This window comes from Neolamprologus multifasciatus, chromosome 20, assembly GCF_963576455.1.
Source record: "Neolamprologus multifasciatus chromosome 20, fNeoMul1.2, whole genome shotgun sequence".
In the NCBI taxonomy this organism is placed as follows: domain Eukaryota; kingdom Metazoa; phylum Chordata; class Actinopteri; order Cichliformes; family Cichlidae; genus Neolamprologus; species Neolamprologus multifasciatus.
This window is the reverse complement of record NC_140458.1, coordinates 31200738-31226222: the sequence shown is the minus strand read 5'-3', so window position 1 is coordinate 31226222 and position 25485 is coordinate 31200738. Positions and strand designations below refer to the sequence as shown.

At 40.6% G+C, this 25485-nt stretch overlaps 1 protein-coding gene across 2 annotated transcripts; it reads left to right on the top strand.

Annotated features, from left to right (window-relative positions):
* Positions 1 to 55: 55 nt before the first annotated feature.
* ciroz (ciliated left-right organizer protein containing ZP-N domains) lies at positions 56 to 24917 on the top strand. Of its 2 annotated transcripts, XM_085146813.1 has the most exons (12): positions 56 to 207; positions 1097 to 1190; positions 1271 to 1353; positions 1431 to 1532; positions 1623 to 1747; positions 1857 to 2000; positions 2097 to 2135; positions 2266 to 2403; positions 2491 to 2575; positions 4580 to 4776; positions 4919 to 5036; positions 7047 to 9087. In XM_085146813.1, the coding sequence occupies exons 2-12, from the start codon at positions 1159 to 1161 to the stop codon at positions 7550 to 7552; spliced, it is 1569 nt and encodes a 522-aa protein (XP_085002939.1). In that variant the 5' UTR covers positions 56 to 207; positions 1097 to 1158; the 3' UTR covers positions 7553 to 9087. The 2 variants fall into 2 exon arrangements, with proteins under 2 accessions (XP_085002939.1, XP_085002940.1); XM_085146814.1 differs by lacking the exon at positions 7047 to 9087 and adding an exon at positions 13916 to 24917 and having other exon boundaries at positions 56 to 1190.
* Positions 24918 to 25485: the final 568 nt, after the last annotated feature.

Genomic DNA, 25485 nt, shown 5'->3' with positions numbered 1-25485 from the left:
GGGCTGCCAAAAAATTATTTTGAAAACGTTTTCTGAATAGAATAATTTTTGACTGTCAATTGCCAGTTACCGTTTGTGAATTTAAGTTAAACCTAATCTTCCTTTTTATTTTACATTTATCAAGTGTCGTAACTTGTTTTGTGCCAAGGATAAAGCTCCCGAGTTACCCTTTGAAGTCTCACAGGAAGCCAGGAGCCCAAACAAAAGGTGTGTTTTGAAGAAATTAAAAAAATGGAAAAGCCCGACCGATGTTTTGGTAAGCCAGTATTATTGCCCGATATTGGTCAGTTGCAGAGACTAAAACTTCCGGTCTTCGTGGTAATTTTTAAAGCACATCACTGACACAATAATAAACAATAGGGACCAAATCTAATCGTTTTCAATGTTAAGTAACTCTAACTGTATTTACAATTCGTTTTTATTATTTAACTCCCTAACTATCTGTACATAAAACCCTGTACCCTGACATAAATGAATGAACAAAATGTTCTCGAGATATATACAAACAGAATTTACAGGATAGAGGGAAATAGCTGCAGAAAATTAATAAAATATGTGCAAACATCCATGCAAATACAGTTTGTAAGGCAAACACTGAGCATGCACAATTCTTATGAGCTTGAAAAGTCAACATTTGGTATGACAACCTTTATTCTGCAACACAGAAGAAGCCAAAAAAAAAAAAAAAAGACAATTTTTTTTTGGCTAACAGCAGTTTGAGAATCAACTTGTCAGGGTAAAATACCTGCTACTTGTTAAATTCAACCAATAAAATGATCATGTGTTTTTGCAACAGGCTGCTAGTAACAAAGTGCCTAAAGACGCAATTTAATAGAAGGTAAAGTAAAGTGAGATTTTATTACAGGGGCAACAATCTCTGCATCGATGTCAAGAAAGCAGTAAAGGTTAATAAAAGGAGGTCACTGGAAGTGAAAGGGGTAATTCATGATGGATGACAAACACAAAAGGACACAATCCTGTAAAGTTTATTTTCACACATGCTCAAAACAGCAATTGTCCTTTTATTTTTTAGCTTTTTTTCTCACTTGCCTTTTAACAAAGCAAAGTAAACACACCTGTGCTTTAACCTACCCAGGCCAGTGACACCACCTCTCACCTACAAATAAGACTATCCACAGACGTTTCCATCACTTCACCATGGATCACATCAGAGTTGGCATCCTTGCTATGTGAGTAACAGAGATATGTATAAATGTTATATCTACATCGTCTTTCAAATATAAGCTGCATTCGATGCTCTTTTCTACAGTTTTTTGCAGTGTTTTATCACAAAGAGCGCATTTTTCATTCAGAAACAAGAATGGATTCAAACTTCTGCAGCAAGATCAACAGGTGAACATTTATTCACTTATGAGCTAAAGCTGTTATGTTCCTAGTGTTTGTGAGAAATCTACCTGCTGCAATTTCAGAAGAAGATGTGGTTTGCTTTCCTGAATACATGGAGATGTGGATGCACAGTGCAAGAATCGAGGAGTTCAGGGTCTGGCTGTCGAGGGCGCTAAGTATCCAAGGTAATTCTTTATGACAAGATAAATGACTTTAAAAAGCATTCATTTAATGTTGAACATGTCACTTCTGAACCACTGCTTGCTTTTCACAAGCCAACCTTGCATCTCTGGATCACCTGAATCTCCAGCTGTCTGCCTGTGGATTCTCACTGCAAAACGTCCCCGACGATAACTACGTTTTTAGAGTCAGCTACACCGGGTGTTTTGTTCGGCAGCAGGTTTGGCATTCTTTCTGAAATATGCAATCCATATCTACAACCTCAAATATTTTAGCCTTGCACTTGGGCTTGGTGGTGATAATGATCTGTGTTTATATTGAATTTTCAGAATGGCTTCAATGTCTTAACATTAAATTTGGTGCGGAGGATGAATCGATTTGGAAGCCAGCATCACAGTTTCACGATGAAGTGCCCTGTGATGTCTGTGGTGCAAAGCAGAGAGCAAATCCACTGTGACCCTGAATATGTTCAGGTAACAATGAACATTTTGCCACATTTCAACCTAACTGTATTTATATATTAGGATTAGTTTGCTTTGTTACTAGAAATAATTTGTGTGTGCCCTCAGGTGATCAGAGAAATTCCCTATGGAAACTGGGATAATGAGGTAGTAATTACATTCAGTGCCTGGAATTCTTATTACCTTCTAAATGATCACAATTTTGTCTGTAGATGTTTAATGTTTGGAAAGCAAGTCTAACTTTTTGTTTGTATTTATTGTCTGATTTTTGCTGCAGCTGCAGTGGTCGCTGTGTCTGGACGATCACCTCCTTGTAGCTCTGGAGGATGCCAGCTTGATTCAGATGAACATTGATGTGAATGTAACAGACATAAGAGTTCAGGGCAGGAGGAGGGAGCTCTTAAGGCCTGTCAACGTGAGACTTCACACAGCATTATGCCACCTAGTGACTATTGTTAGTATTACAACTGAAATGTACTCAATTACTGTTTGGCTAATACAGATAATGGAAAATGAAGGGGAATTTTTGGATTTGAAGCTGGTCAGAGACAGATATGCCTACAGTATGGAAGCAACTTGTCCAAAAGGTGGGTAACAAGGACAGAATTGGAACTGGAAGTTAGTGAGTGTTTGAGTTTAATTAGAGCAGGGGTGTCAAACATAAGGCCTGGGGGCCAGAAGCAGGCGGGCGCAGAGTCCAGTTGGGCCCACTGGGTAGCTTTGGAAAATGTAAAAGAAGGCATAAATGTTGGACTTTTAACAGTATTTTCATCTGTTTTACAGCTTTTACAGTTCACCAGCTACAATTTTTCACTATCTATTATAGAAATATAGTATGTTTTTTCGCAGTTTAAGAAGAAGGTTAATATTCTGTAAAATAACAAAAACTTGTTACTGTGCTGACCTTTACATCAGTAAAAATCACTTGGGCTATTTTTTGTTTAATGTTGATAAAAACATGTGGGGTGTCGGGACATTTGCTCTTTTTCTGTCTTCTAAAGAGAACGGATCAGTTATAAAAATGTTAAAAATACTTAAATGTAAAAGTCCTGAATCCAAAGCCAAAATATTCTTAACTCCAAAGTATTCCCAATAGTTCTGTATGTGGTCATAGTTTGAACTAAAGCTACAAAGTTTCAGCTTGGTCCAGTGGATTCAAGGTCAGATCCAAAGGGTCACAAGTTAAATCTGTGGGTATCATCAGATGACCGATGAAAATGAAATAATAGTTTTGAAAGTGGCGCACTTTTTGTAAATTTGCCTCTCTACACAACACAGTAGATTTTAAATTAAACCCCGACGATGTAACTGAAGCACAGACCTCCAGCTTAAATTAAAGGGGTTCATCTAAAATATTGCACTGTTCAGGAATTACAAGAATTTTTTATATAAAGTCTTCAACATATACAAATGTTCAACATGAACAAAGTAACATGATTTTAAACACAAGGATTGTTGCAGTCAATGACTGGGTAAAATCTAGAGCCCATGGAGCTCTCTAAGTGCTGTGTTTCCTCCATTGAGATGCTAGGCCAGGTCTTCACTGCAGTCGCCTTCAGTTGCTGCTTGTTTGTGGGTCTTTCTGCCTTCAGTTTTGCATTTCTTAACTAAAAAACATGCTGTGTTGGGTTGAGATCAGGTGACTGACTTGACTATTGAAGAATATCAGATTTCTTTCCATTGAGAAACTCTTGGGTTACTTTGTATCACTTTAAATCCACAGTTCATCCTCATACTTCTATCAGGAGTCACATCATCAGAAAATACTCGTGATTCAGTGTCCGTGGCAGTCATACACATCCATACCAAAACACTGCCTCGACCTGTTACCTCTGATTCTGCATAATGTTCCTATTCTCATCATTCCCCTACAGGTTTACCAGAATGATGAGAATAGGAACAGTATGAGAAGTTTACCAAATCTTGGTTTTACCAAGATTTTTTTTCCAGAACCATGCAGGCTTTTTTAGATGTTTTCTGACAAAGTCTAATCCAGACATCTTCCAGTGGTTAGCACCTTGTTGTAATGTATTTACATTAATGACGGTTCCAACAATGAGAAGCTTACCTCTTTGAGACTCATTCCTGAGCTCATTAAATGTAATGAAGCTGCTTTTCTTTGAACAATGTAAATGTAATGCACTTCTGTGGTCAACCACTTTAGTTGTCAGGCTCTTTGAACAATAAGGAAATAGGCCACGAAACGCTTTACTGGTCCACTGTCCGATAACGTTTGAGCATCTGAAAGTAGGAGACTGTATATAACAATGGCTGATTTCCAAAACATATTGTGCAATATTTTTGTTAAACCATTTGAAAGTTTGCACTTTACCCACATGGTGATTGTTTGGTTTATAATCCACTGTGACGGTGCAGAGAAGCAAAATTTAAAAAACATTTATGATTGTCCAAAAATGTATCAACCTCATCGCACATCTCATTATATATATATATGTTAAATAAATACAGAGCAAATGTGCAAATGTAATCAAATAGAAATTGGCAACAAGTGAAAATACTTATAAACAGATACATCAAATATAATTAATTGTTACTAACTAACCACATTAACACATCTTATTTTATTTCAGTGAACGCATCCACGGCAGACAAGACTGTGCTGCACATCCTCAAACGGCGAATGGGTTTGACCAGAAGAGGCACCAATCACAATGAAGCACTGACACTCAGTGACCTGTCAGTTATCCAGACAGTTACTTTCACAGTGCACGAGACGAGTGAATTTGTAACTCTGTCCATTCCCACAGCCCAAATACTCCAGACAAAGGTTAGTGCTGAAACACAAACCCGTATGACTCCAAATCGCGGTGGTAGTGCATGGCTGTCAAAGCATACACTGACATGAGTAAACTGTGTGGCTTTGACGAGTCATTAAAGAGTAACACGTCTAACCCAGGTTTATTTTACAGCCCTGCACAGATGACAACCGGCTCCTGCAGCCGTTCTACAGGGTGGATGCTGTGCTCACCTTCAGAGAGACAAATCACAAAATGCACTGGACCATGGAGAGCACGCTGCCATGCATAGGTGAGTTTTCTGCTGATGAGCACAGTAAAAACTAAAGAGGTGATCAATTATTGGATGTTTTCTTGACCATGGCATTTAATGTAGTCACACCAGGCACTTCTTGTTTGTTGCTCAGCCAGACGCTTAATGTTTCAATCCTGTTAATGAAAACACTCCAATATACACACATCAGACACTTTATTAGGTACACAGTGTCTGTACTGGGTTGGATCCTCTTTTGGATGCCAGTCTAGCTTCATCTCTGACCCATGGCCCTACGCTCTCTCTTCACATTTCCCACTCTTCATTGCACCCCTCCAAAAGAATGTTTAAAAAATTAAATAAAAAAAATATCACATAGCAATAATCAGTCATATCAATATCAATAGCACTCATTTTAAAATCCCTCCTTGAACAATTATTTTCAGTGGAACAATTTCACGATATATCACAGTGTGTTTGCACATTTTCAGCATATGAGTGTTAAAAATGTTTCAATCCTTTAAAAAAACACCAAGAAAAACTACTCACCCATCACCACGTCATCTTTCGAGCCACCGAAGTCTAAAGTCCTGGCTATATATTCATCCTGCTCTCTTCTCTCCTTCTTCTTTTAAGGACCACTTTTTTCCTTTGGCTCACTAAATATAATTTAAAATGCCGCTGCACTGATTTACTACTGTATAAGACACCTGCAGAAAATCAAATGGATAAATATTTAACATCAACCGCTTTTGCACACATTTTCCACAAATAACAGGGAGCAAGGTCAGGAAGTACAAGTCATATATTTGCTAGCATACCCCTCTGCTATCAGAACCCTTCAGAAAAGATGCCTCTTTGAATCAGTGGAGAGTAAAAATGATTGCGTAAATATTTGCAGCTAAAATGCAGTTCATGAGGAAACTACATGCTGCATGCATACAGTTAGGCTTTGGGTCACAGGCTAGAACCAGGACTTGAACTTACAGTGTGACTTATAATCTGTCCACTTTAATGTTATGGTGTCACTGATTCTGTGTAATATAAATTGAGGGATGTGCTCGATTGATATCGGTGTTAACCGAGCTCCTCCTGCTTTCTGGTTCTGGGGCATTTTTTTGGCTGCCATGTTGAAAGTTTTGCCTTTGCAGCCACAGTTACCTGTTCTTAGCTGATAGGAGTGGCACTTCCTGTAGTTTTCTACTGCTGTAGCCCATCCGCCTCAAGGTTTGAGGTGTTATGTGTTCAGAAGTGCTTTTCTGCATACCTAGGTTACAACCAACTGTTATTTGTCCATTCTGTCCATTCTTCTCTCTTTTTTGGACCATTCTGTGTAAACCCCAGAGATCGTTTGTGGAGACATCCCAGCAGATCGGCTGTTTCTAAAATACTCAGACCAGCCCAGCTTGCATGAACAACTACGCCACGTTCAAAGTCACTTAAATCACATTCGTCTCCATTCTAATGATTTGGTTTGAACCTAATCAGGTCACACTAAAGATGGCTACACAGCTACATTCACTGGCTGATTAGATATTTGCTTTAACAAGCAGGTGTACTTAACAAAGTGCCTGGAGTGTATAGGGACACAACATGCTTCTGAAATTGGATCCAAGATATATACATTTTTCAAAATATGTCGTAACAATGCGATAAAGAGATCTTAACTGGATGATTGGATGCATCCCTGTGGACAGTTATTGTGAGCCTGCAGTTCCACTTCTTATAGTGTTTTGTTAATATGAAAATGTTAAAACATGGAAAAAAAGATCCTTAATAGATATATTTTAAGATCTCTAAAATAGTTTTGTGTCAGTTAAACTACTGCTGAGAATGTAGTAATAATTGTTTTAAAAAATGTGGCTTCAGATTTTCACATCACACTCGTGTAAATTCATTATTAAACCTGTGTTTGCTGCATTGTCACAAATCATGTTTTTTCACAATCCCTGTAAGCCAGAATTCACTGCACCAGTTATTAAATTGTGGAATAGCAGGCATTGTTTTTGTTTAATCTCACCTTTGTTGAAATCACCATTATCTCCACAGCTGCACCTAAAAACACATCATCACATGTCACATCTTCTCCCGGCCCAAACAACATAAGCCCGTCCACACTCGACTCTACACGTGAGACTGTAACTACGGACGAGCCTTTGCCCGACCTCGTCACCATCCCAGAAGAAAACCTAAAAGAGAGAGATTCGTTCAAGCCTGCAAAGTTTCCCACAACTAACCTTCCTCACATGCTGAGAGAGGGCCGCAGTTTTAATATCCACGCTGACGAGATAATAAGGGATGATGTGTCTTCTTCAGTGTTGGATAATGGCACCAGTATCGACGTTAACGCGAATACAACTAGTTTATTTGATTTTCTACATGCAGCTACAAATGTTTCAGTAGAGTCAGACTTGCTTACGTCAGCAGCCACAGCCCAAACACCTCATATGTCTCTTACCACGCCGGCTCAGCCTGATGAAGAGTACCAGGAACTCAACACAACCAGTAGGAATGAACAACAGCAAAAGGAGAAAAAACTGCAGTGGAGTTGGTAGGATTAGATTTATTTATTTAGTTAAGTCAAATTATTCTTCAAGTAATATATCTTAATTACTTTAAGGCCTATTTTACTCCTTTTCCTTTTAAACCCAACTGGTACCACATACATCTGTTTGCAGTCATGAAAGGTGACGCAGTGGTCAGTAAAGGCTGATTATACAGTGCAAGCAGAATTACCGTCAGACCTCTGCCAGCTATTGCCTCAGGGTGGACATTATCCAGACTCAGACAAAGGCAGGCGTTAAATAAACACGTCTCTTTCCGAGCAGCAAAACAGGCCGATGAAGAGAAGACCTCGTGTTAGCTGATGCCACCTTTCAGAGCAACTTGAACTCAAATCAGAGAAAGTCATAATAAAAGCTCACAGATGGCTTGTCAGCGGTCATTCTGAGATTCTTCGATGTTAGAATCAATTTTATGTGTTAAAAACTTTTTTCTTTTCAACAACAGGTCAAATTTAGCTTCTGATTTACTGTAATGTCAGCTGTAGCTGTCGCTCCCCTCGTTGCAGTACGCTAAACCAACAGCAGAGGGCACTCTCCAACATGTTTTCAGTAGACTCCTGATGGGTCACAGCCTGCCTCCAGATGCTCTTTTCCAAATTAAGCAGTTTGACTTTTTTTTAATTTTTATTTTTTTAAAAAGTAAACCTAGATTCAGTGCTAGTTGTTTTTGTGTGTGCACAATTAAATGAACTTTATTCATCATAAGATAACTCTTGAAAATCCAATATGCAGTATAGCAGGGGGGGGGGTTAAATTTATTCACTTGAGTGCTTTAAATGTAACACCCATACAGAATTACTGGTATAGATCAAAATAGCTGAAGAGGTTTTGTTTTTGTCCCACTGCTTGTTTTTTTTTTCCACCTTTGTTATTGTGACCTCCCGGTATGCACCAAAGCGTCTCTAAATGATAACCGTGCGGTGTTGCGCAGTTACATGCATCATATACAACGGTCTGTGGGGCAGAAAATCTAAACTTCCTTGTGCCTTTGCTTCCCATCTGCTCAGTGAACTTATGAGCAGGAAATGGAATAAGTGGTGCAAAAAGCATGCCAACATCCCCGGTTCTTTCATGTGGCCTCTCTCGGCCATTAGCCTATCTGTATCGACTGTTAACTGTCTTTACAAAGTTAAAAATCCCTTTCATGTTTCACTGTTTCTTTTTTGTTTTAATTTCAGTCAGAGCATATGGTTTGCACATCTGGGATATGCTAAGCGTGGTGGCACCCCCCCCCCCACCCCCTCCCCCCAACACACACACATATACACACGAACACACACACACAGACTCTGTGAAGTGATCCATATATGGTCTTCATTGTTATTGCTCATAATCACTCATCATTATTATAAACAAGTTCTGTCATGATTGGTCGCTTTGAGTTTGCTGTCTGAAGATGCTTAATAGTGTGAACTTTCAGGATAAAAACAAAACATGTGACTAAAGCAGGCGAAACTTTCCCTCATTTAATACAGAAGTGTGAAACCTTACAGAGACATGTCACGGGGTCTGGTCATGCAACTAAATTTACCATCTCTGACTATTCTGAGTCTCTTTGCATGACCGCTTGTCCACAATTTTTTTAAGCAAGACACATGCTGTGGAGCAAATTCTTTATTTCTCCTTATTTGAGCCACAAAAATGACATTTTTCGAGTTCAGACCTTTAAAAGTGGGCCAGCAAGAAGACTGTGCAGCTTGTTCTGCGTGACCACAAACAAGCAAACAGATGAGGGAATGTGATCGGTCTCATCCCACTGCAGAACAACCACATTTTAATCCTGCATAATAGAGCGAAAGTGGTGATCTAATGACATCAAAACAAAGACAGAATTACTATTGTGAACAACTTTGAGTCATTAAATGCCACTTCAGCATCAGCTACCAGCTCTCAGGCAGACGGAGTTTCGTGCCACTGGAGAGACACGGTGGGGGGAGGCGGGAGGGAGGAAGAGGGGGAGAGGAAGGCTATGTGTGGCTTTGAGTGGTTTGTTGGGCCTCTTCATCTCGCTCAGCGGGTAATTACAGAATCATGGGTCAACCACGCATGCAACCACGGTTACGTTGCACAGTAGCAGATGTGCTCATGACATTATCCAGCACCAGAGCAAAAAGGTAAATAAAAACAGATGCAGCTGGTTGCTACGGACCTTCGCCAAACTTGCGTACACCCCTAATTGTTCCCATGTGGGCCTGCTGAGCTGGAATAGTAAAAGGGGCGGGTATGCCCTGTTTAAAAATGCCCGTGTTTCTCAACAGGAGGAATTTATGAATGGGACAACGAGCCTGTGTGTGGTTCTGGTGGTGCGTGTGTTTATATTGTGTTAATGTGTTCGTCTGGCTTTGGGTTGTGGGGCAAAATTAACAGTAAAAGTACATCCTTCTCCGTGGAGAGAGCCTTATTCCATGTTCCAGGCCTTCTCCGAGCATCCCCACTTGCTCGAATGCCTCCCGCTTCTTGATGTTTCCTCTGTCAGACCATGCCTGGATGCGAGTGCGTGACACTGCTCAATGTCAGGGAGGTCCCTGGTTGGACATGAGCCAGGTGTGCTGCAGGCCAGATGAAAAACTGAGGAAGAGGCTCGATTTCAGAGAAATCCTCTCTCAGCTCGGATCCGATTCCCGTACTCAGCCTGCAGCGGAGGATAAGACCTGTGTTTGTCAGTACAGGTACAGGTGTATCTATCAAACCGCGAACGCAGGTTTGCAGTAAGAGCGTTTATACGTTTGGGTGTGGACTTGAAATTCCTGATTCGGAGGCCTGTTTGGATAATTCGACGAGGCCCGTTTGATGTTTCTTCGGTGTTACTCGCTTCTGAGCTGGAATGTGAGCTATCCTCTTTTCACCACAGACACACACCCACACTTACACGTCTTACACTGTGAAAACTGGCTGCCAACCGAGTGTGCCTCCTCTCCCTCTCTCATTAACCGCAACTGTCAGATCCTCCAGATGAGGAGCAATTAAACCAGATAATAAACACTCGCCATCAATTCCTGTTTGTTGATGTTGTTGTTGTTGATGTCGAGCTGGGGGCTCCTCTTCTGCCACCTCGTGCTAACTAGTACTTGAGTAACACACGAGAGCAGCAAGGGAAGAGTCCTTCATAACACCGAAAAGGCCTCTACCTGCTGCATGTATGGCAACACCGGCCTGATGATGATAATAAAAAAAAAAAGACTGAATGTTAACAATTAGATCCTAATCAGACACAGCTCACAGAGGCTGCTCTTTTATCCCCAGGCTTCACAGAAAATGCAAACAAAGAGCTGAAAACTGTCAAGATAAAGGACTACTTGGGATTGGTCATGTCTTACGGTGTCTTAAAGGGCAGTAATCTTGCCGCACACGGCTTCCTGAGACAACGTGCTGTAAAGACTCCCGTGTTTGCTCTTGTATTGGCGTGATAAGGCCGCTCTTCATCGCACCTTGCTTCTGATGAGGCTCGTCTACCCTGACTGTGAGAAGATGGAAAGTGTTGGATGGGTGTGTGTGGGAAGGGGGGGTGGGGGTAGAGAGAATAGCCACGGAGGTTTGTTTTTTTTTTTAGATGGTGATTGGCTGATGACATAAAAAGCAGCAAACGTTCCAAGTAAAAGGCTTTGACCTGATATTTTTTGGGTAATTAAGGAACATCCTCAAATAAAGAGTTCCCGCGTTGTTGTTGTTTTATGCCGTTGAGATGAGAATCACCGATGGCGGCGTTTGAGCCGGGATTGTTCTAATGAGGTGAACTCTGTCTGACCTGAGGAACAAGGCATAGGTGTACGTTCACTCGTCATTGTTTAGCTTGTGGAAAAAATAGAGCCTAAGATGGTTTTCCACTTAAAATTTGAAGGCTGGATAAAGCCTTCTTAGGAATTTAAAGACAATACCCTTTCTTCCAAAGGCTATAAAAACATGTATACAGCTGTACAAGGAGTTTCCTGACTCAAAGGCAAAATACAGTGTCAGATATTCCTATTACTAATCAGGATGCCGTGGCCATGGAAAAAAAATGTACAAGATGAAACTGTGGCCTGTTCAGAAAAAAAAAAAAAAGATCTGATTTCCCTTTCTCTGTGGAAAAATGGACGTGGCCTCTTGTTTTGAAACCATATTTCCCTGAAAAACACTTTGAAAACTAAACAAAATTGACAGAGTCGGATTTATTGTCTCGTGCTCTTTTGTCTTTGACCGCCAGTGTTTGTGCCTTTGCCATGGCAACACCAGGGTTATTTATCTTTACAGGCCTTTTACAATAACGTCCCTTTCCTGACCAAACAACAGAGGAAATATCAGGTCAAGCCTCTTCCTCCCTCTAATGATCAGGTCAATTCGGGCTCAGTATTTCAGAGGGCTCGGGCACAGTCGCATGTGCGTCCACACGCGGTCATGCCATTGATGAGAAACATACAGTTTGTGATTGGATTTCCGTCTTCTCGGCTGAGTTTATGTTTTTCTTAAACATGTTTTGTTCTTTAACATTAAAGGAAAAGGGAGGTGATGGCTTTCTATTTATTCCCCGGACTCAGAAAGTTAGTTCAGCCAGAAACACTAGATGGAGACAGAGAAAACTGACTCCCAGGTTGGATTTTGGACCCTTTTGAGTGTGTTTGAAACACAGCACAAGGCACGTCCACATACAGTTTCCCCCCCAGTCTTCCTGACTTCTTTTGGGCAAATAGTGTATGTTTTACGTATACATTTAACACTTCTCTCTCATGTCAGACACCCCTCCCCTCAGATCCTCTTAGTGCCGTATTTTTCCTCTTTGCGTGATAAACCTAATAATCTCTTTTCACACGTAAAATGTGCTCTGTGCAGTCATCTGCAAACATCTTGCAAATCCTTGTGACTTGTATATACTCCAGTATACTTTAGCTGTCGGGGCCTGTCCCCTCTCTTTGCAATTACTCCTTTTAAGGAGCCGCTCTCGTGAAAGTTGCCTAGAGTATATGCAGACTACTTTCCTCAATCCACATAAACAGCACCAATAATAGAAGAAAGTGACAATCTGGATGAGGAGGAATGGGCATAAAAGCAGGAGGTGTGCAGAGAGTGCATGTCACAATTAAATTACTTAATGGGTGAAAGTCCCACGATAGATCACATGTAATTTGCATCAAGAGTCACTGTAATAAAGACTTTTTAAAACTTACATTGAAATTCAATTAGAGTGTTGAATGCATAACCAAAGCCGTGAAAAATGAACTCATTGGGGGTCCCTTTTCATTACTGCCCTGAGGCAAAAGAGACCATTAATTTAATACATTCCATGTTTTTTCACATGAGCATTTTTAAGTTGGTGCACATTTCCATCCTAATGTATCTAATACAAAGAGAGAGCCTGCCAAAGACTGCATTATACAAGAGGCAAAGAACCCCCCCCCCCCCCCACCCCCATCTCCAGTTGTTACCTTGAGTAGTCAGACCACTTTCAATCAGTCAAGCTTGAAAAATGACCTGGCCCTAAAAAAAACAAAACAACAAAAGAAGAAATTATGATATTGTTTTATTGATTCACGGCGTGGCGAATATTCCTGTAGCGCAGGTGCCGTCACGCGGAGGTGCCGAGCTCGACTGTAAACAGTTAAACGGCGAGCCTTAATTAAGATATTACTGTTTTATCTTAGAACAGTGGATCTGCACACTTCAGTCAACCACAAAGCCAAAACAAAACAGGGACCCCTTTCAGAAGTTCCACCCTTAAGAGGAGTGCTAATTAAAAGACTATTTCATTAACTGTTCCAGCTTGGTAAATATAAGTTTACCAGGGGTCAATAGACTTTACAACACATAATGATTTGGAATATAATTACTGTGTAAGGGGAGCCGTAAAAAAATGCCTTCAAAATAAAGCAAAGTTGTTTGTCAGTCCGACGCTGACCCCCGCCGTGTCAGTCTAAGTTACCCGAGTTCAGAGGGCAGATCATGTTGGCTGTTGTCAGCGTGACGCACCAACAGTTTATCAGCCTCCTTTGTACCTTTCTATAGTACACATGGCTGCTATTTGCCGAGTGGCTGGGGAGCAACAGTAAACCACAGCCTCTACTTTTACTCAAGTCTTGTTGCAAATATGCGAGGCTATTCCAACACTGTCTGCTCTTCGGCACAGAATTTCACAGGAAATGCTCAAAACCTTTGAAATCACATTTAATCACACAGTCCTCACAATCTAGGAGTGCGAGGCTTTGAACTTTAGAGTGCATGCTAAATACTTAATTTAAAAAAAATGAACAAATGAGTTTGAATTGACCACTCTACATGTTTTTTTTGGTTATTAATGAAAATCACAGAAATCATAAAACGGCGCCCTTTAAAGCAGTGCTGCAAGTGGAAAGTCATAAACACATTTTTTTTTTCCTTTTTTAGGATAAAGATGAGAGTGACACTGGAGCCGATCTGGGTGAGTCCTTGTGAAAGCAGCAGAGACATGCATTATTCATAGAAAAACTGTGAATGTTAGTGCCTCTTTTCCTTGTTTCAGCACGCATTTTTTCCATTTGTCTTGCGATGCTAAATTTTTAACGTTTTCCCCACATCGCATTGATGTTGCATGTAATTAGTGACTTTGCAGCAAAATCACTCCTGACACCGCTGTGTTCGCAAATTAGAATACTTCAGATATGGAGGATTCAGCTGGGAGAGTGGGTCTGGGAGAAATATGCGAGTTGCCTAAATATTATATGCGCTTCCCCGGAAAAGTGACAAAATCATTTGAATTAACAGAAAAGATGCAAAAAGCTAATTGAAAACTCGTGGGTTATTTATACGCGCGTTTAGAAAAAAGCGCGTGGTGTTTTCAGGAGCCGGATGTGTGCCCTCCGCCATCACGACACCGTATCCTGCGTGGAAAAAGAGCAGGAAACGCTGAAGTGCATATTTGATTTATTTATTTTCACCCAGACGGATACTCAGAGCTTTATACAGATTTTGCCATTTGGAGGCTGAAATAATGGATGGGGCGCTCATCCATTTTTAATTCCTCCATGTTGTGTGAAGGGTAAACATGTTGTTTGAGATGTCTTTTCTCTGCTGAACTGTGTTTTCTCATTATGAGACTGTGTATAGGGAGCAAAAACTAGTCACGAAAGTGCTTAAAGTGCGTCGCGACAAGTCATTGAAGGTGATTTTCGAATAATGCTCAGTCCCAAAAGCCACTTATGTCTGCATAGCCAAAAAATAATAGAAAAAAAAAAGAGATGCCAGTGGTCCTCCTTGTTACATCACACATCAAATGTGCAAAATCCCCACCTATCCCTTCCAAAATAATATTTAGGGTGATTTTCCTTTAATACATTTGAAATATTCACTGATCTAAAGACAGGGATCTATGCGGACAGACCTTGCACCCATGGGAAGTTATTCTGTGACTAATACAGCGCAGTGGTTTTCAGTTTGGACCCAGACACCAGCCCACAGATCCACTGATAATTTGGAATCATTTTTAATAAGTCGTAATTACACAGAGGGTCTGATTGTGCTCTGCAGCCCTTGAAAATGAAATATGTTACATGGGGGCCTGATGGTAAAGGATATTGCTTGCCGTTCATACATAATTGAGAGATCTTGAATGTCAAACCAGTGGGAGAAAATGCAACAGAAGCAACAGAACACCTCACCACAAAACTACACAGCATCGTCTCTACTCTGAGCCAGCCAGCAGAGAGGAACATGTGTTATGTGGTGTACCGAACTGCCCGGAGGAGGTGTACATTGACAGGTTCTGTATTCAAGAGTGCTTTCCCAAATTGCTGCGCTTTATTTACACCTACTTTCTTTCCCGCGTCTTAAATAGAGGAAAAGGACATATTTTTACCAGTTCGTGCTCCACATAATAAACGTTAACTATATATTAGCACGAGAAGAACTCCCTCCCCACCACCACCTTTTTTTTTTTATTGCATTTAAAATTAAAAGAGGATGTTTACTTGATGAGAAATGTGAGTGTCTTTTGTCTGCCTCGTTTCCCTTCCGGTCTCTTTGTCTGTGTGGCTGATGGGCAGGAGGAAGAGAGTTGTCTCTAAACAGATAACCTGACTTTGTTAGTAAATGAAATACACAGGAGCTCGGGATGGGAGCTCTTTATTTCCTCCTCTTCTTCATAGATAAATGACTTGCTGTCTCCCAGGCAAAGAGCCATCTTTATATTTTTGACATTTTTGTGTTTAATGCGTTGTAGATTTTATACGGCCCATCTTTATGCTCGCCATTTTTGCATTTTCTTTTAAAGCTCAAATGCAGTTATTGATGGCCCTGCCTCTAGTACATTATGCATTATTTGTTAGTAAGTACCATTTTTGCATATTGACTCTAACAAGAAAATGCATGTATGGAAATTCTAATATAAATTGACTTATATGTATAGGCTTAGACTGTGCCCACTAAGCTTTTCTGCAAATAATATATAGTCCTTTATGATGCTAATCCTGAAGAGCAGTCCTAAAGACTGCCGACTCGAAGGAGAGAAAAAAAAAACCCAACCCGGACCTTTAGCTTTTAAAGACTTTTATCTTATATTACAGCAATGACAGCTTGCGCCTCTTTCTAAGGCTTTTATGCTTTGTTTCAAGAGGACCAGGAAGGGGGAAGAGAGATGTGTTAGGAGACAAAAGGTGATATTGATAAGGATGGAAGGTGCAGAGGAGTGTACTCCAGTGTAATGCAGCTTTATGATGCCCTTTTTCATTTAGCATGAATGGTTTTTATGATTCCATTTCTTGGGTGAACAGGGATGAAAGAGGGCTGAGGTTTTGAAACAGACAGAGGACACACAAGGATCACCCGAGGATGCTTTATCGTTTCACTGTCAACACAAAAAAACGCTTTTACTTAAAATTGTCCCACCTACCCTCGCAACACAGACTCTTTAAAAGTGACATTCAGGCAAAGAAAACACACACACACGCACACACTTGAATGAATCTGGTTGTGAAATACACGTGTTTTCTTCCCAACAGCTCCTCCGTTGTAAAGCTGCTAATAAGCTGCTGCTGTATTCATCTCTTATTAGTAGTTTGCACATTTTGGTTAAGCAACCCAGTTATTACCTCATTATCAGCCTTTATTTTCTGGAGAATGTAGGAAAAACAAATAAATTCAAAGTCGAATCTTCACATTTAACACACAGAGAACAATTCTGCTTTTAGTTTTGTCTTTTAGTGCAAATGCATTTTTGCCATGCTTCACCTTAAAATGACAGATATTTGCTGACAGCGAAAGAGTTGCACATTTTCATGGATCTAATGGTACAGCAATGTGGATTTACATTCTTTCTAATAAAAGTCATCACATTTCTGTCACGCAGAGCAGAAAAAGTGAAAAAAGAAAAGAAAAAATAATAATTTCGGTGAGTTTATCTGCTAGAAAGCAGCGCTGATTCTTTAACCGCTAGCCTTTCCTAGTTAGCAGTGGGCGAAAGACGTGGTACAGGACAGGTCTCCAATCCATCACAGAGGAAATTACGTTTTAAAATTTAAGTTGGGCAAACTCTAGTGATCATTCCCAGAAGTCTGAAGTACTCAGATTTCAGTATTAAATTCAAACTGAAATTAAATCAAACACCAAATGTGTCATATTTGATACATGAGTTTTTGAGACCTTGAGTGATTTTTTTAAACTCTAACTTCTCTTTATGTTTTTTTTTTTGTTTAAGATCAACTGTGAACTATAAATTGCACAAAATTGCCAGATGTTCAGAAAAAAACACTCCAGTTTCTTACATTTCTATCAGGGTTCGGGCTTTGCAAGGGTAAAATTTAACGTTTTCTAAAGCATTTCTTTTTGGGAAAATGTGAAGCGAGACTTGACAAGTGTCACCTTAAATGAGATTTCATAAAACTATAAACAAAACTGATAAAATAAAGATATTAGGTCTAAAACAACGGTCCCCAACCTTTTTTGCGCCACGGACCGGTTTATGCCCGACAATATTTTCATGGACCGGCCTTTAAGGTGTCGCGGATAAATACAACAAAATAAAACTAGTACCGGTACCGAAAAAAAGAAGATTTATTCATAACACACATGAAAAGACCCAGGAAAACTGAGTTAACGATAAAAACAATAACAAAATAACGCTGAAAACCGATAAAAACCCTGAAAACTATACATTTCACACCTGAGCCTCAACTCTCGCGGCCCGGTACCAAACGACTCACGGACCGGTACCGGTCCGAGGCCCGGGGGTTGGGGACCGCTGGTCTAAAACACAAAATAAAACTGTTGACAGTGCACACATGAATTACTTGGGAAATACTGCACTCAAGCAAAGTAAAAATACCACAAAATACTCCTTCCTGAGAATCACGTGTAATTATTCGTGTATCAGGGTCACGTAAGTCCAGCTGTGTCATTTAACTGAAACAAGTTCTCCTTTTTCAAACTAACATTAGCTCTGAGCAATCCCAATCCCTCCTTCCATCCTCAGCAGTTTGGTGAACATGTGTCCTTCTGATACTTGCAGACCAAAGCTTTTAATTTTTCATGTAAGTGCAGCGCTTACTCTTAGAGAGGGATAGAAAAGGGAAATTTTGGTTTCTTTGGCTGTTTTCCTGTAACATGTAATATTTCTGATTTTTTTAAATGAGTGGTTAAATTTAAAATAAATAAATAAATAAAGTATTAGTAAAATAAAGTAAAAGTAAAAAAAGATATCTTGTTTTATGATCTTCTACTCTGGGTGACGAGCAAAGCTGCCTCACGTTGTCACACCAAGAGCAGATATGGTGACGCTGACTGATGCACACTGTTACATATTTATCCAGCCCACTCACTGGCACTGAGTTTAAACAGAACAGCTGATATGTAAAGTGGGAAATAAGGAAATTGGAACAATCCAGACTGACTGACTATCTGATAAAGCCGTACAAACCCCCTTAACCTCAGATATGAGTGGACCTTAAAGTAGAAACAGAGACCTGAAAAGGTTTTTAAAACATATTACAAGAATGCTTTGGATGGATGACTTCCTTCAGCCTTACTTACTCGTGTCCGCTCTTCGATCCTGATACCGATAGTACTGTTTAAAGCGTCCACTTACCAGGAACAGGGTGTCATTTTTCTGTCTCTCAATAAGGATCTGTGGTTTTATCCTCTGTGTCTAAGGCACATAAAGGCTTTATAAGGGTGCTTACAGAGAGACTCGAGCAGAATCAGGGTTTTTGAATCTGTTTAAATGATTTTAAAGGCGGGGCTGAAGGCTATGATTCTCTGATTTATTGCTTCCCCCTCTTAGTTCAGATTGATGTTTTGCTTTTCCATGCCTTCCTGCTTTTATGGCATCATCTTGTGTCCAGAGATGTGGCTCCTCCAATAAAGAGCCTTTTAACTTTGCTCACATTTCTATTAAAAAAGAAAACGGAGAAACAAAAGGAACTGTTTCGAAAACTTGTGACAATCTATTAAATCTGAGCGGCACGGTGCGCGCAAAGCGTGCGATATGAATGAAAAATGTGGCAGTTCCTCTCCTCTCAGCGACACAATGGAATATAAAAATAAACTACGCAGATATTTTATTACTGCTAGTACATTTATAATTCTCCTTGAGGCTTTCAGCAAGGGACAGCCAATCACAGGCTATTTTATGCTGCCGTATTAAGACTCGCGCAACAAGAAAATCCACTGAACCACAGTGTCCTCGTGTCATAAGTGTCACATTGGGCTGTTGTCTAAACAAAGACATGGCCTGGAAACAAGAAGGAGTTAGGGGGACAGGTTAGGCACAACGAGAGACATCCATTTTAATTAAATGTTACACAGTCCCACTCCCAGGCCCTAATACAAGTAGGCTTACTGCAAAGATCTCATTTAGGACAAACAAGATGACTGCATCTTTCTCTAACTATCACCCACAGCCGAGGAGCGCGCTGCGATACAGGGCTGTAAAATGACTGATGTTTGTAAAAAGCGACATTTCTGCCTAGTAAGCACTTCTACAGGGACGCTCCTGAGTTTTTATGTGCGGGTTCATAAACTCCCAGACTAATGCACCCTGACACTCTGTTTTGATATCATTACGGCATTATACCCATCCTTTTTTTGAGCGAAAAAACGCAAGTACTTAGAAAGTCGAAATTCATAAATAAATTTATGTCAAGCTGCACTTAATATTGATTTTGTTAGTGTACAGATTCAATAATAAGGTACCGAGTACATGAATATTTAAATATAATCTTCATTTCTGCATCTCCTAATGGCCTTTTCTCCTCTACACTCAATTTAAACACAATTTGGAAACTATAATGTATTGAAAATGACTGGAATTCAGCAATAAATCACTGCTGGGATACTGGGGGCCTTTTATAAGATAGTCCAATATTAGTTCCCAGAGGGATCGGCACAATTAGATTTCTGTTTTTTTTTAAACTTAGCAATTATTATTCCAGCTATGGTTTCACCAGAAATTATTGTCTCCCCTTTTCCAATTTCCATGCAGAAATGAAGCAAAGCCTAAATGGTCTGCAGGTTAACCACCAGAGGCCAAAGGTCAACCCCTGCACAGAGCATGCAAATGAAAGCCACGGCGTTACTTTGTTTGTGCTGGAAACTCAGGGACCTGCGTAAAGTCAGTTATTGTTAACAGTTAATGGATAAAAGTAAAAGAAGAAGAGTGATGCGTCGGTCAAGGCAGAAGTCCAAGCTAGCGCAAATGAATGAAGAAAACCCTCTAATAGGCATGTGGAGCCACAGTGTGCGATCCATATGATGGCTATCAATAATTCATTCTTGGCTTTGGCCTTTTGGGAGGCATTAAGGTAATATGAAGAGCAGTCAGTCCAAATGGTTTGCAAATCCTTTTTAAGCAGGATACACAGTATCATTTACCTGATTTCTGCCACTAGCAGCTTTATAGGGAATCTAAGTGTTTTAGATAAGCACAATCAGAGACACTTGTGGTTCACTTTGTTTGAAAGATTAGAAGCAGGACGAATATGAAAACAGTTCAATCTTGCTCCTGGTGGTTACTTTGTTTTTAATGGATTAATGCATTAAAACATGATACGTGGCATTAAAAATAACAGATGCAAAATCAGAACTGATTAGGAGAAGCAGATTTAAAACACTGGGAGTTACTGTAATAGTTCATGGAATACGAATGGGACAGCTTGCTCGCAGAACATATGGAGTTCACACTCCATACTGGTAACTGCTAATAGTTTGTTTCTTGGAGCCTTCTCTGTAGTTTCTTCACCCCGGTCCATGTGTTTCTGCTTCCACAGGCGCACTTTGTTGTCTCTGCTCGCCCTCAGGAAAAGAAGGGGAAAAAAAAGCACTGCTTCAGCAGTAATATTTGGCTTTTCTGCGTCATTTTGAATCGTCCCAGCATTTGGAAAGCCACATGGATGTGATTTGTTTTGGAGAAACAGGCTTCCATTCACAGACAAACTGTCAATTGATCTCATATGATAAATATTAGCCGAGGATTAACAGAATTTAATTGTTACCCAAAGTGGAGCCGAAGGGAAAGATTTTCTTGAAAAAGCTTTTCCGAGTAGCATTAACAGAGAACATGTCTGAGAGACGCACATAAGGAAGTTGTTATCATTTTTCTTTCTTTCACGTGGAAGGAGTATGTATACAGTTCGGTCCAAAAGCACTTTGGCTCATCAGCTCAGCGATTACTCCGCACACGCCGTATTATGTAAAGGTGGACTAGCAGTGGTGGCTAATGGCCTCCTTGCCTCTTTAAGTTATGGATGTAGCCTTTTGTGCTGCAGGGTCGCACATAAAGGCCTCTCTTTTTAATTCACAGTCACCCACGGTCAGGCTAAACGGCTGACACTGGAATTGGAGGCCTGGTCGACACACACGCACACACTTAGTTTCAAAAATGGCTATTGACATTGACTGAAGAGCTTCAGCTGGATTCTCTGCAATCTTGCGTCAGTGTTAAAGATTTTAGCGAACGCTGTCAGTTTCACACGTGTATGATGAAGAGATTCCACGAGGAAATGAATGGAGTGAATTTCCTGAAAATATAATTGCAAACATGCAACAAAGAGCACATCTAGGGGTACATCTCATGATGTACTACTTGCTCGTAAAAAGCTGCCAGTTAAAGTACTTTGCACAACGGTGTTTAAGCTTGTATTTCTCTGTTATTTATGTTTTCATTCGCGGTCACCCCTCGAAATTAAAGACTGCGCATTAAATTTTATGATTGCTTCTGTAAATTACAGGGAAATTTAAAAGATATCTACAGTAAATGCGCAGGTTGTTGCTGGATACATACACGAGCATGCTAATAACGGAGCCGAAGCTCGCCGTTCAGCGTTGTATAACATGCACAGAGTGCAGGCGCTGTTAGTGGCCGTTCATGTTCATTCTGTCTGGGACTTCAACCCCGATTACAAAATGTTGCAGAAACCTGATCTGTGCATTTCTGAGCAGCCCACATTTCTACCTCCCCCCCTTTCCTTGAGTAGATTATTAAAAATTGATCAGTCTTTGTAATGTAATAATTTCTGTCTGTTTTCATATTTTAATCCTGTTTTAAGGAAAACACGATACATTAATCAAATATGACAGAACATACTCTTAATGTAATCACGCAAGGGAATATGAATTGCAAATGCCTCGGCACCACCCTCCTCCAGCACCAAATGTACTTCCATTAATGTTACAAAATAAAATAATCATGACCATTTTAAATAGAAATCAACTACATGGAAAGCGACGGAATATTTGAGAAACGGAGTTTGCGCGAAATGGCAAAATGCAGGGGCTTTTCATCAAAAGGCAGCGGCGTAATGCTGTGAACAAGCGCCGGTGCCTTTGGGACAGCAACTCAAGACAAATGCAAGGCGACGCACGCTTCGCCAGGCCCCATTTCCTCACTGATCGAGATGGAACACAAGTTTTCTGTGTCAAGAACAAAGATTCTTCTTAGCCGAGATGATTCTTGACTAATGGTACATCATCACTTTCTGCGCTGTCCTTGTTCAAGAGATTGACAGGTTGGGCCCGGGAGCCCCAAATGCACTGCAGAGATTATCCACTCTGTCTCTGCAGCTTCTTTTTTATGATGTTTTTATATATTAAGACGCACAACTTCCCAAAAAAAAAAGATTGAAAAAGCACTCGATAATTGAACAAACAACTGGTGCCCGTGAGCTTCAGAGGGCTGGAAATTAGCGCACTGATGACATCCTGCAATAAATGCAATACATTATGAACATCTAGGCGCCACTGCAGATCTGCGCAGGATCGCATTTATGGACTTAAATATCTCATCAGCATTTAGAAGTTTTCCTTAAAGAGATTGGGAAGGAGCATTCCAGAGACATTCTCTCGAAATGGAGAGGCACCTTTCAAAACAAGTCAATATTCAGCACAGAAGAAAGAGGTCCTAATTAGATTCATTTGCCTCTTGGATCAATGTTTTCCTAGGGATGTGAGTTATAAAGTCAGAGTGGAGCATAAATAATCAAAAACAAATAAAGATGTGTGTTTGGAGAAATATGGCTGATGGTGCTCATAAAAGCTCAGCCCGGCATGCAAAAGCGGGATGAATATTTAAAGATGGGAATGAAAGAAAATAGCTCAGGTAGAAGAAAAAAAAAGGCGGTTTCTAAAAAGGTCTGACCTTGGCCGGCAGAGTGGAGGAATCCTTTAGAGGGTACCTTGGCCATACTTAGCGAAAAGTAGATAATTTGTTAATGTCACGCACTTGTTGGAAATGGCAGATAAATGGATTTCAGCCATTATTTTCCGGCCTAAGTGAAGTGAAGGAGGAAACGTTGCGGAGAGGACAAACCCAGTTATGACTGATAAGTGTCTAAAAGCTAATGAAGGCTGGCTAGGCCAAGGTCAATGGCTGCTAGCGGAATGCTATGTGCTGCTCCGTTGTCCTGCTGCTTAAATATAGAGGAAATATACATTGAGCTTTTAACACCTTGAAACATAGGAGAGACTGGTATATGAAATATGGGCATGTAATGGCTTTTTAATGACGGCCTCCCAGCCCACCATTCTGGCCTGAGATTGGAAATCGGAGGTGAACCTTGATATCACTGCGCTAAGTGCTTGTAATGCACCGTAACTTCTGGCCATCCTGTTGAGTGAGACAGTTCAGGCCAGGAGATAAATGCCCCTGCACTGGACAGGGCCTTTTGCTGGCAGGAGGACACCGCACTCCCCGTGATCCCAGCCAGAGTTACTCATAAGTTCAAAACAGTGACAGCGCAGTCAGTGCGATTTTCAGAATGAATTTATAAAAGTTTGTTCTTTTTTAGGATTATAGGTTCAATCAGAGATGTAGTTTGAGCCTTTGTGCTTTTAATTACATACTACATCTTGAATAATTACATGTAAAAAGACTAATTGTTGTGCCCGTTCAGCTTAGACCCACCTGGAAACCACAATGTGCACATCACTGGGTCTAGTACAGGAGGGCAAATGTCATGTCAATACTAATAGAATATTTATCCAGTGAGGTCTGTTTATATAGTCTGCATGGGTAATGTGCTGAATACAAGCCATCTCTAACTTCACCACAGCTGGCCAGCAGTTTTTAAGGACGAGTGCTGCAACTGCACGGACCCGTCTGGTGAAAGTTCAGGATTTAAGGAAGAATTTAAGAGGAAAGATAAAAAAAAAACATATTTAATGTAAAACATGAGTTGTTCAAGTTTGTAGTTTATAGAAGATACATTTTTTCTCTCATCCAGGTGCCTGAGCAGCACACCGTATTGCAGGGAACGAGTTGTTGCAAAAGCTGCTACAGTTTGGGACTAAGCTGACCCTTGGCTGGACTCTCAGTTTTGACTCCTATAATCCAATCATCTGAGTGAATAATTACAAAATAATAACACCGGTGCAACATCATCTTGGCTCCATCCAGTATAGCGGCTTCCCTTCCGCCACTCGTGTGCTTAATGTCCTCTAAAGACCCATATTACACCCCAATTAGATGGCACTCTTGTTTCCTTACATCAAGGGCTTGACTCTACTGGCTTGTCACCCTCCCTTGGCCTAATCAATTTCATTACTCCAGTTACAGCCCCAGCCCCGGGAAAGCTGTGCCCTTAAACTTCAGCTCCTGCTTCAATCGATCAATAGCTCGAGTCCCTGCCAAGGTTCCATTTAAAGTTCATTTATTTCAAGCCATCATATAAAACAAGACAGAGCATCGATGCAGCCCCACTTTGTTTTATTTGACTGAGGATTTCCACCATGACACTCAAATCCACTCCAGTTTACTCCAACACTGTTGTGGGAACGGGCACCTGGTGGGATCACGATACGACCGAGCTTATTTACTTCCTGTTTTCCGACCCCGGTGATCTGAGTCACATGTGCACTTCTGCTCCATGTGCTGTAATAAAGGGAAATAAAGACCAAAGAGCCTTTATTTCCCTTAAATGACGTGAGCCCTATTCAGTGTTGGGGAGTAAGGGAATACATGTACCGCCGTTACGTATTTAAAATACAAAATATGAGTAACTGTATTCCGTTACAGTTACTGTTTAAAAAGGTGGTATTTAGAATACAGTTACTTTGTTGAAATAAATGGATTACACGGCGGTACTTCCCTGTTTCATATTGTGGCGGGTCAGGACTGTTTGGGTTTTGTTTGATAGCTACGTTCTGTTGTTCCAGGCGGCAGCGTCACGGTTGCCATGGTTACAGGGTGACGGTCTCTCTCTGCGTGTTTCCTGGGTGAGAAAGCGCCTTTTGTTGTTGTTGTGCTAAGCTAATAGGCAGAATGCTACAGGTATAGCTCTAAAGAATGTAGCATCATAGGCAGTGTAGTCTGTGCTGCAGGGAGAATGGACTACCATACCCGTTATGTGTCTGTGAGCGAGGGAGGGAGAAAAAGGAAAAGTACGAGCTGTCATCGAGCAAAAACGGGAGCTGGAAGCATGTAAATATAATAATAACCACTGCAGCCAAGAAGAGAGCCTGACGAGCCCAGTTGTAAGTAAGCTATTAAGACTCGA

Bases quoted from the DNA above. Each gene is read 5' to 3' on its own strand.
- ciroz (XM_085146813.1), top strand. From the start codon at position 1,159: ATGGATCACATCAGAGTTGGCATCCTTGCTAT. The intron at 1,533-1,622 runs GTAATTCTTTAT...GCTTTTCACAAG, and splicing joins GAGGGCGCTAAGTATCCAAG to CCAACCTTGCATCTCTGGAT. The intron at 2,404-2,490 runs GTGAGACTTCAC...TGGCTAATACAG, and splicing joins AGCTCTTAAGGCCTGTCAAC to ATAATGGAAAATGAAGGGGA.